A 12230-nucleotide genomic window follows, 5' to 3' on the forward strand; every position below is an offset into this window, starting at 1 on the left:
GCAGGTGAGACAATATCCTGAGACCTTGTGGAGCTGAAGATATGCAACCTATTCCTACTCCCAGATGCTTTCTAGGTATGTCATGCAGCTAGGTTTGCATTCATAAGGTAAAAGGAGCTCAGAATACATTTGGTTGTTAGTGGTGTCATCTCTATAATTAACTAAAAGTTTCTTTAGCTTTGATATAACAGGATGGCTACAAGAGTCTTACCTATTCCCTGTTAACATTTGAATGATAGAAAAATATGGAGGAGTGTCTTATCGGAGGCCCTCCTCATCTTGTGGAAGGGACCTTACTGTTAAAGTGAAAATCTTCTTAAGGAAGCAGAGTCACTGGAGGAGGTGAACTGGAGGAGGTGAACTGAAGGAGGAACAGAGATGGGGACAAGACAAGGATGCCAAGGAAGTGGTATTCCAGACTCCTCTTGAACTTGCCAAGAAGGCTTGGAAACAGAAAGTTAGATTGTTTTTCTTATTTTCTACAGGCATTCTCACAGCCCTGTGGTTCCTGTAGGGAAACTTTTTTCTCCTCTTACTATCCCTGTTTCACATTTCACAGGGTAGCTCAATCAGCAAAAATAAATGAAATAAAGAGAGATACCACATACAAAAAAATTTTATTATTGTTATAATTCACTGTTTAATGCAATGCTTTAACTAGGAATACAACTCAGCAGAAGTACATATACATATATTGCATTTAATTTTTGTTGTGTCTTCAAGATATTTCAAACCCTCATCATCTCAGTCCTTCATCAGTTGTTTTGGTGAAACACATTCTTCCTTCAATCTGCATAATATATTTAAATGTTGCTGAATAACACAGACGTTTTTCTTCCAAATGGATCACATTACATCCATATTCCCAGTTAATATAACTTTATCAAATTTTGCTTTCACTGTATGAATGTTGTGTATAATATGTGCATATCTATACAGCATATATAAATATATATCTATAATGTATATATAATCAAGTGGGTCAGTTTTACACAGCTAACCATAAACTTGTGCTTATTTTATTTATATGCGATCAAATGTACGGCATCAAGAATTAGACTAGTCTCCAACTTGTAAGATCCTCAGTTCCCAGTTTTACCATATGATTTTGAATATCGCATACATGTAATGCATTCCCTTCTTTCTCGCAGTAGTCTTTTCTTTTGAAGAAAAGAATGTAGTTGTTTTTTTATATAAATAAATAACAGGTTTTCCATACCCTTAAGATAAAAAAAGTCTCAGGAAGAGATTAAGTTTGTCCTCATATACAGAGCTTGAAGAGTAATTGGACATTCATCGTAGATATATTTACATTGTAACCTTATCTGGATAGTATTACATATGATGTATTATTTGTTTATACAGTCAAGTTAATGGTGTTGGTCATGTTAAAACACGTTACCTAGAGGTATTTACAAACTGCTAGTCTCTAACTTACCAACCAACTCTGCAAGGTGGCACCAGAATTAAGGGATAAGATAGAAGAAGGTATGTTTATTGGCAACCATGGCACTCTCACCAGTGTCTTTATTATTATTACTACCACTTCTACCATTATGTGCTTCAGAGAAAGGCTGTCTTTGGGGTAGAGGTGTAGAGACAGATCCTTCAGTGGGGGCAGAAATTCCCCCCTGCTCCCTACAGCCTACCTGAGCTGGAGGAGGAGAAAAGCAATCCAATTGTGACCTGCCTGTCCCTTTGCTAGTTAGGGCATGACAAGCTTGTCCCCCTGTGCTTTCTTCAGTGCTGTCAGGTGAGTCAGTCCAAACGCTAAACATCCAGCAAAATCCTTCCTTCCAAAGGCCACTGAAACACAGACTGTGATCATACTGCCTCACTTATCACCCACAGCCACTTCTCACAGTGTGTCAGAACTCTTTAGGGCATCTCAAAGAAAACAGTTTCTGTGTGCTTCTAGACAAGTACAGTCAAAAAGAAACAAAAAAAGAAAAAAGAAACTCACTATAGGAAGATGAAAAAGAGTTGTTAACTAATTGCACTTTTCAGGTTATGGAGAGCTTTGGAAGGCAAAAGGACATCTTTATTTTGTTAATACCAGAATGAAGTGTGTATAACAAATCTACGCAGTATTGTGAAATATGAGGCCTGGGAGAATTGATAAGCTCGTATAACCCACTGGTTACACAGTGTAGCCAAAGAGGCCATAGCAAAAGGAGGGAAGTAAAAATATAGGAAAAATAATTGAACCAGTTGTGGTAAATGTTTCATGTTCAACTCAGCCTTGTTATAATTACATTCTTAGGCTTCATTTCTCAGTGAATACTCTGCTAGCAAGCACAGGAATGAAAAGGGATTCAAGAGAATGGGGGGCTGCATTACCATTGCACGTGGCATAAAATTAATCCATGTACATTGCAACATGATATTCAACTACAAGCATATTCAGTCTTTGTCACTATCTACCATTGTTTCTCATATGGAAGTCACAAAACTGGGAAAGAAGAGGATTGATTTGGCTTTGTTTCACACGAGGGTTGGGGTTTTTTTTTTACATCCAATTTAAAGCCCATGCAGAAAGGATTTAGGGAACATCTCACTCCACACAGCAGTTTGGGCTTCAGTGGAGGGGGATTTGCATGCTAGGGAGGGCAGAATTTTGGTGGGGTTAAAGAGTTTGGATACCAGCATTCACGGTGCCTGAAATGGAAGAGAAACTGCACACCATGCAGCTGCATAGCGTACTTATTAAAGGGGGGCAGGTAGAAAGCTTTTTGTCAAGACTGTGACAAAAGAGGAAAGGCAGGCACAGAAAGGAGAAAAGAAGCCACATCAAATTAAGGACCAACTCTCAGCTTCCTTCAGGGAAAGATTTTTTAAAAATAATAAAAAAAAAATTATTAAAAAATATGTTTCTTAAAAGTCTAGCGCTTTTCATGATATACAAGAACAATGAAAGCAATAATGCATAGGAATCATACTGCATGTCATGCAGACATGTTATATAGAACATCTGTAGGCCCAGGGGTGAAAAAAGCTTCTTTTTAGCTTCTCAATTTCTACCACCTGCAGTACTGCCAGCTGAGAGTACAGAGCCATCTAGAAGGGGATCCTTACAAATATCAAAGGTATTAGACTCTAAGCACACTAACTGTCAGCAAACATTCCCCACCTGGGACCAGAGTTTCTTTCCTTCTGTTTCTTTCCTGAAACTGTAACTTCTCATAGGCAGCATCCTGATTTATCAAAACCCAAAGGTATTTAAGAACTATTGTCAGGAGAAGGAGGGAAAACAAATATCAGCAGCATTCTTCCTTCATCCCCGGCTTCATTATGCCAGTTTTGCAGTATGATGGCTGTTAGAATGCTACATTTACCTGCGTGGTCCTTAAAGGCCAGTACCAGGATGACTTTTGATAGCAAAAGTGGTAAGGAGAGGTGCTGCCATTCAAGGTAAAAAATTCTAAGTGGGCCACCTCAACACCACAGACAAAATCAAGTGCTGCATCTTCAGGCAGCACTGGGGCAATCCATAGGAATGAAGAACAGCGATCAAAAGCAGTTAAACACAAATTGCCCATGGCCTCCTGCCTGGGATATCCAGGGTTTCCTTACCTGTGCATGGGCTGTTCTCACCACAGCCACGCACACTAAAGGCAACACCTCATATCAATATGTTTTGCTCCACCAGAAAAATATAAAACAAAAGGCTGAGAGATTTAACAATTGTTTTTCTCTTCTTTGTGGATGCCAAAACCTGATCCCTTATGTCCATTTGAGCACTCCTGTCCCCATGAGCATTTGGGAGGCAAAAAAGAAAGAAAGACAAAGCAATCTGACCTATACAGATGTGTTTGTTTCCTTTGGAACATTTTTCATCAGACAATGTTCAAACACTGTGCTATCTCTGAGCTGATCATCATGATTCCCAGTTAATCAAATGAAAATACAAAGCATAAAGGGGGCTGACAGAATGTTTTCTTAGGTTCTGTCTTTACTGGAAAACAAGTTCTCGACATTAATGCAGCTTTTTCTTTCTTTCATTCTTTCCTTTGTTTTCTGTTTTTTACTGCAGATGTCTTTAATGCTCAGAAAAGGTGCCAGTTGGATTGACATATCTTCAGGTTGTTGTTCTCTCCCTGGAGAGTGAAGGTAGGGCTGGCCTGTGACAGTACAAGTCACACCCCATGGGCTGCTGATGTGACAGATCCTGCTGCAGCAGGGTTGCCGTCAAGGGTTGGCTGGGCTTTTTCAGTTTTAGCCTGTTTCTGGAAATAATTAAGAGGAAGAAAAGGAGAGGGGAAGAAGTAATAGCTGCAGTTTGTTGTTGTTTTGTTGGTTTTTTTTCTCATGAGTCATCCGCAATTTTCTCAATTGCTATGTGAAACAAAAGTGACCAGAGCAGCACATGGTGTGGACGTGCTGCTGCGATCCTCTGGCAAAGCCCAAAGTGAAGATGTGGCAGCATCAGCAGGGCCACCTGGGGCCTTTGGGGTGTCAGGGCACGAGTCACAGCCAGGGAAGCCAAAGGAGGTACCCAGGGAGTGCTGCTCTTCAAGACCAGCATCTACGTCTTGAAGAACTATTACTCAGAAGGAAAGTGAAACCCAGTGAACATGGTTTGGGACACAAATGAAAGACATGAGAATTCAAAAGGTGTTCAGAAGAATAAATTATTTTGTGGCTCTGAAAGACTATCCCACTTTTTGTCTTAGACAAAACTACTTTAGGACCTGAGAGGTTCCCAGAGATCCCGAGGCAGGCTCTGTCTCCTCTCTGCCTCATGTGGGAAGTAGACAGTGTCATGAGCAGGTGTTGGCTCTGCACCTCCCACCGGCTGCCAATGAGCGCAACACAGACAACATCCCATGCAATATCTTGAATGTTAGATGATTGTTTTCCATGTATATAAACCATGCTGGGGTGTGTGTTTTCATACCAGTGCTTACATATGTAGGTGCATTATGGCATCTATTTTTACATTGCTTAACTGGCTGTGAATGTGGATATACCACAGAAACATTTTTTCATTGAGCTGGTACAAGGTGGAAACACACAGGATTGTGTGCCCTGCAAACCTTTTAAATATAGAATCATAGAATCATAGAATAGTTAGGGTTGGAAAGGACCTTAAGATCATCTAGTTCCAACCCCCCTGCCATGGACAGGGACACCTCACACTAAACCATGTCACCCAAGGTCTCATCCAACCTGGCCTTGAACACTGCCAAGGATGGAGCATTCACAACCTCCCTGGGCAACCCATTCAAGTGCCTCACCACCCTCTCAGTAAAGAATTTCTTCCTTATATCCAATTTAAACTTTCCCAGTTTTAGTTTGAACCCATTACCCCTTGTCCTGTCACTACAGTCCCTGATGAATAGTCCCTCCCCAGCATCCTCGTAGGCCCCCTTCAGATACTGGAAGGCTGCTATGAGGTCTCCACACAGCCTTCTCTTCTCCAGGCTGAACAGCCCCAACTTTCTCAGCCTCTCTTCATACGGGAGGTGCTCCAGTCCCCTGATCATCCTCATGGCCCTCCTCTGGACTTGTTCCAACAGTTCCGTGTCCTTTTTATGTTGAGGACACCAGAACTGCACACAAAACTCCAAGTGAGGTCTCATGAGAGCAGAGTAGAGGGGCAGGATCACCTCCTTTGACCTGCTGGTCACGCTCCTCTTGATGCAGCCCAGGATACAGTTGGCTTTCTGGGCTGCGAGCGCACACTGCAGCCGGCTCATGCTCATTTTCTCATCGACCAACACCCCCAAGTCCTTCTGTGCAGAGCTGCTCTGAATCTCTTCTCTGCCCAACCTGTAGCTGTGCCTGGGATTGCTCCGACCCAGGTGTAGGACCTTGCACTTGGCATGATTAAACTTCATAAGGTTGCCATCAGCCCACCTCACAAGTGTGTCGAGGTCCCTCTGGATGGCATCTGTGTTATAGTATAACACAAACCAAAGCATCTTGTTCTTTAGGATCAAAAGTGGGGGTGATGCTAGGAAAGAGTGTTAGGAAGCTTCAAACTGAAGGGTTTTCTTTTTTCTTTTGTTATTGTTGTTTGTTTGTTTGTTTGTTTTCTTCATGAATGCAGGCCCCAAAATATCTGGTTTTCTGTATAGTATTTTGAATGTCATCACATCACATGATGAAAAAGTATAATTGCAATCTATATCTTGCACATCTTAACCTATAGAAGTGTCCTTAGCTGGTAGAGGAATTAATAATTTATGAACAAGTGACAGCTTCAAAGGTCAAAATACAGGATTTTCACGCCTGTAGAAAAACTGAAGTTAAAAGATTAAATAACAATATAAACCCCATTATTTACCAATTTGAGTACCTGTACTATTTATACCCGCAGTACTTGCTGAAAGAAAGAAACAAGTGTGTTTCTTTTATGAAACTTCTCTAAAGGAGTAAGATTTAGAAAATGAACAGATTTTATTGTATCTTTGTTTTTTGTCTGAATTACTTAACACTGTGAGAGAATGAATCATCTAGAAGTGATCATGTAAGTTTTTCCCTTGACCTGTCAAGATAGGTCTAGTGAATGTAGTTTTGAAAGACAAGCAACACTCAGTTTTGCAAGCCTTGTCACTGAGTTATTCTTTCTTACAATCAGGAAGATGAAAATAGCGATAGTAAATATAACTCAAGGCAAGCGAGGGTTGTAAAATTAGATCCTTGGCTGCATGGAGACAGATATATTAGGATGAAATCACTAGGGGTATAAAATCAATGAATGCATATTAAGACACATTAATCCTGAGTTTAATGTAGCCTTAATTTACTGCAGTTTAATCCTCCTCATTTTCACTTTCTGCTAGGAACTTGTACTTCGAAACATGAAAATTGTCAGATTGCCAAAGTGCTTTGACACTGTATTCCAGTAAGCTTGTCAAATGTATATTTTAAATCAGCAAGATTAATTTCCCTGTAATCTTGAAGGCCAGATATTTTGAAGTGCATTTTGGAAGACTCTAATGTAGTAACGTGAAACAACAGAATAATTCGGTGCCGTATTTGGTAGGTGGCTTCCACTCCAGAAGACAGTCCTTCAGGACACTGTCTGTGCAACAAGCTACTTTTTGGGGTAACAAAATCTGTAGGTGTACCTTCATAGTGCCTTGAAGCTAGAGTTACTAAGAAGAAGGTAACTAGAATTATGCATAACTCAGACAATTTCTGTTTTCAGCAATCTGAAAACTTTGTCCTGTCCACACAGTGCTCAGTTGTGCTACATTAAATATCAGATATTGAAACAGTAAAATATTTGCCAGGCAGAAAGAACTGGAATTTGAGCTGGTGTGGAGGAGCAGATAGTATTTGAACTTGATCCTTGCCAGCTCCCCAACCAGACTATTTCAGTATCTGGTTTTGTGTAATCACTGTTTTCCTCTCTGCCTTTTTATTAGCATTATGCCTTGGCTTACAGTCAAAATATTGCTCCCAGCTGCTACAAAAGGAGATGTAACCAATATCTTTTCCACAAAGTAAACATCTTGTCCAGGATACACCCAGGAAGGACTCTGGGTTCACACTAAGGGCTTAGTCAGAGCTTGATCCATATGGGCACATCAGTCCTTTTATTCTTTGTCTCTATAAATGAGTGTGAATCCTTTTTCGACTGGTCAAAAGCATGACCATCTAATACTGAATATTCATTCTGCGGAGCATCATTATACCTCTCCATCTGCACATCCATCTTTAGAAGGATATAACATCCATTTTTCTAGTAAAAACCTTGCTTCTATTCTTCAGCTGAGGCCCTTTGGCCACTATGGTGGCTAACTGGATGAGATCTTTGAATTTAGGACTTCTTTTGATATTCAGTTTGTATGCCCTGGAAAAGTAAGATACAAAAAGTAAAAAAACCTGATGGAAGTAGGAGGCAGATCCACTGGTGGATGTTACATGACAAACAGAGTGAACAAAATTGTCTCAAAAGCTTTGGTTTACACAGATGCTGAAATAGTCTTGGGATGTAGCAATCTGGAAAAGACCATCTTTTCACTTTTATCTTGAGGGGATGAAGGAATCGAGGAACAAAAGCCCCTTAAACTGCATCAAGCAACAGACTTTGAATGATACACAGGTTAAGCAATGATTACACATTGAGCATAAGTACACTTTCAGAACTGATGAAGTTTTGGAAATGGTAGTGTCATAAACAACATAACATAACTTTCATCAGGATTTACCTAACATTTAAGTTCTTACATGACAGTGGCAAAAAAGCTTTAGACAATTTTGAGCTTTAGAAACCTTCTACCATGATTTGTTTCAAATATGTAATGCTCTTCCAAACTCCCATGCTTCTTCCATACAATTGCTGTTAAGATTTCTTTTTTTTTTTTTTTTTTCCCAGATGAAAACATACTAAACAGACAGGGGAGGAAAAAAAAAAAAAAAAAAAGGAAGAGAAGAACAAGGATTTTACACAGAACAACCAAAAATTGTAGACTCTAAAGCCTTTCTGCAGAATACTTGCAGAAAGCAAGGAACTGTGCCTCCAGTCCATATCCTTGAATAATTCCTCAAACTTCTCCATGTCCACAAGATTTGTTTTCAATAATTTAAAAAAATGTTTCTAAGTGTAGTTCTCAGGAGCGGAGCTGATGCTCCATGTCAGTATTTCCACTAACATCCTGGATTGCACATTCTGTAGAAGAGCATAAAGTGCTATGGCATTTATCTAGTTGGGGTTTTTTTTTTAGTTTAATTTGGAACTTCTTCACCCTTTCCAGTATTATTTTTATTGTTATTTTTACCTTGTAGCTCCTATATTCTTGTAATGACACATAAGAAGGTGCTTAAAGGTCTTCTTGAAGGTAGCATTGCAGAGTGCATAACAAGCAGGGTTGATGGTGCTGTTGATATAACAGAGCCAATAACCTATGGTCCATACAGTACCAGGGATGCAGGATGTGCAGAAGCTGTTGATGAGCACCATCACATTGTATGGGGTCCAGGTGATGATGAAGGCCAGGAGGATGGCCAAAATAGTCCTTGTCACTTTTTTCTCTCTAGAAGGAGGTGGTTTCTTTTTGGCTGGCTGCTTTGTCATCTTGACAATTTTCCGGGCTACACTATTCTGCTTCTCCTCTCCACTGGTGCCTACGATCTCCACAGTAGTGTTGGTGGGAGCACAGCAATCACCCTTTTGGGACTTGGTGACTATCCTGATGCATGTCAGCTTGGAGTTCCCCACTTTGAGATGGTCTTGGGAGGCAGAAGCCTGGCTGGAATCTTTGGCAGTTTCATCTTCTTTCACATTGGAAGCGACCACACTGACAGAGGTGGAGTCATTGGAGCTCTCCTTCTCCTCCCCTTGAACACAGTTCTCCGTCACAGTCTCTCCAGTGGCTTTTCCATTCTGAATTTTGCTGTGCTCCAGCCCATCACCACTGGCTGGGATGTTGTTATTGTTTGGTTTCACTATTTTACTTTGGACAAGGCTGGGGGAAACTGTATCTTGGTTTTGGGCAGCTTCCTTTTTTCCTTTCTTTATTCGACTCTTACTGGCTTGAGAGATTTGCCAGTAAAGGACAGTCATGATGATAACAGGCAAATAGAAGGCTGCAATGGCAGTACCAAAAGTGACAGCAGCATTGGAAAAAAACTGAATGTAGCAATCCCCATCTGGGACAGTCCTTCCTCCCACAATGAACTGCCAGAAGAGAATTGCAGGGGCCCACAGGATGAAGGACAGCACCCACGCAGCTGCGATCATCATGCCTGCCATCTTAGTGGTCCGCTTCACAGGGTAGGTCAGAGGCTTGGTGACACAAAAGTATCTGTCAAAGCTGATAATGAGGAGGTTCATTACAGATGCGTTGCTGACCACATAGTCAAGAGCCAGCCAGAGGTCACACACAACAGGCCCCAAAGGCCAGTACCCTATCACAGTGTAGAGGGTGTACAGGTTCATTGAAAAGATGCCGATGATCAAGTCAGCGCAGGCCAAGCTGAACAGGAAATAGTTATTGACAGTCTGTAGGTGCCTGTTGACTTTGATTGACACCATGACCAGGATGTTCCCAATTATGGTGACTAGGCTGAGAGACCCTGCTACCAGGACAATAAAGACCACCTCTACAGTTTTATAGGGGCTCTCCAAAGCCATCACATTTTCAGTGGAAGAGTTTATGTACGTTGAGTTATTCATTTCTGTTCTGCTAACAAGTTACCCAGTTATCACTTAAGCCTGCAGAGGAAAGAAAACAAAACAGATACCGTCATGGAATTAGTCCCTCTGCCCTTAGGAAATAGATCCCTGAAAAACTACCTGGAAAGAGTTTAGAGGTAGAAGATGTGTTCAGAAAGACCAGTCAACTTTGGCTAATGAAAGCAGCTTACAACATATAATATCCCTTTAGGAATAACGTACCAAGAGGGTACCTCTAAATATGTGATAAAGACACAGCATTTGAACCCAGATCTAGATTCTTAAGTTCTCAGATGCATTTTTCTCTATATCCTCTTATAAAACTAATATAGACTTGAAAATTTTGGAACCAGACTGTATATTTTTTTCTTTCCTACCTCTTTGACCTTTTCAAACCCTATTCCAGGTAAGAAAGCCCAGTCCTGAGGATGTGCCATGTTTATAACCTGAGATGAAGATGTGATTTACCAGGAGACATCACGTGAAGGTGACTTACTTTTCCATCTTTCTCTCATGTTCCACCTGAGTATATTTCTCTGAGGTTGATGGAACAAGTTTGTGTTATGTCTCCCTCTCATTTTCCTACAATGTACTTACTTTTCTTTTTCAACACTTGTAAAGATTTTGGCACTGCATGAAACTAAATTTATTAGCCTGCCAATAAACAAGAGAAGGATAGGTCTGTTGAAGTCCATAGAATTAGTAAGTTCACCTCAGTTGAGCATGTGGTTATTCTTTTCCATGTAAGTGAGATTAAGGTTATTTTTTACATCTTTTAGGCTATTTGTACCTGGAAAAAGGGTTGTTGTTTGGGTTTTTTTAGCATGATGAGTTTATCTCTTGATGATTGCTTACTTGTACTTTTCTATATTTTTTCAAATCACAGTATATTTTAACCGTATCACATAAAGCTACAACAGAAGCTCTGACATAGATAGCGTAGTAATGATAAAGAAACAGTTAAAAATCAGTTCTGTTTATGCACAGCAATTTTTTTTGTGCCCTGTATAGCCTGCCATCAGGACTCAATGAATAGTGATTAAACTACTAGCAATATACATATGATAGAAGACCAAGAAAACAGCACATGCTTTTGCCTTCAGGATACGTGCTATCCTTTTGTGCATCCCCTGGAATTCAATAGAATGCACTGGAATTGTACAGTCTGTCTCTGAGCACTCATTATTTATGAGCTCTGCTCAGGGGATTATTGAGGCATGAAGGCCAGATGTGACAGAGAAGTTAGGTTGTTTCTAATTGGAATGTTCTCTTTTTACCCCACCCATAAGGCATAACTTCTTTAGGATAGAGATTCTAAAAGTGGTGGCACAATCAAAGAAAAAAAGAAATCCATTGTGTTTGGCTCCTCTATATATCAGGGATTAAGGAATACTCTTCTGGCCCCTGGAACTAACCTGCTGATGCACAGACATATACAATTCATGTCACTGAAATGGAGCAATGTATTTTCACTGTTATTTCAGCACTGCATATTTTCTTTCAGATGAAAAAGGAAGAAGATGATGCAAAATGTCAGCACAACAGCAAAAACCCTTCTAACCTCTAAGAAAAAATAAGCAAGTCTGTCTCCATAGAAAACTCAAGATACTATACTAGGGTAAAGGTTTTCTGTCTGAGGCAACTCTGTAATCTTGTATATATATACTTAAATATAAATATACTTAAAGAAATACAACTGGCAGAAAGTGGAGCTCATGCATTTGCCTTTGCTTTTAAAACCAGCCAAGATTTTTTTGCTCATAGAAATAAATAAAGGCTAAACTGAATTTTTTTTTTCCTACTGTCTATTCTCAGGTACATCCTTAAAATTCTTGGGATCACGTTCAAGAGAACAAAACTGTGGGGATGAATGCTTTAATTACATGTGTGATTTGTATAGCAAGAAAAGGCTGAATGGTATATAATAGAATTTATACTCCATGAAAAAAATAGATAGGAGAATAGCCCAGACATCTTTAATATATAGGGCTGTCATTTCAGCAATTCATTGTGTGCTTTTGACTCAAAACCTCACAGCTGAGCAGCTGACTATCTGTTTAGATGCGTAAGATATCAATTTTTTGAGACAAGTTAAGAACTT

The 12230-nt window shown here is 40.0% G+C and overlaps 1 protein-coding gene across 1 annotated transcript; it reads right to left on the reverse strand.

Moving 5' to 3' along the window:
* Positions 1-8685: 8685 nt before the first annotated feature.
* On the reverse strand, positions 8686-10129 carry CHRM2 (cholinergic receptor muscarinic 2; the record flags this gene model as incomplete). Its single annotated transcript, XM_080621120.1, has 1 exon — positions 8686-10129. The coding sequence occupies one exon, from the start codon at positions 10127-10129 to the stop codon at positions 8729-8731; it is 1401 nt and encodes a 466-aa protein (XP_080477246.1). The 3' UTR covers positions 8686-8728.
* Between the last annotated feature and the right edge of the window lie 2101 nt (positions 10130-12230).

This window comes from Psittacula echo, assembly GCF_963264785.1.
Source record: "Psittacula echo genome assembly, chromosome: 1".
Lineage (NCBI taxonomy): Eukaryota > Metazoa > Chordata > Aves > Psittaciformes > Psittacidae > Psittacula > Psittacula echo.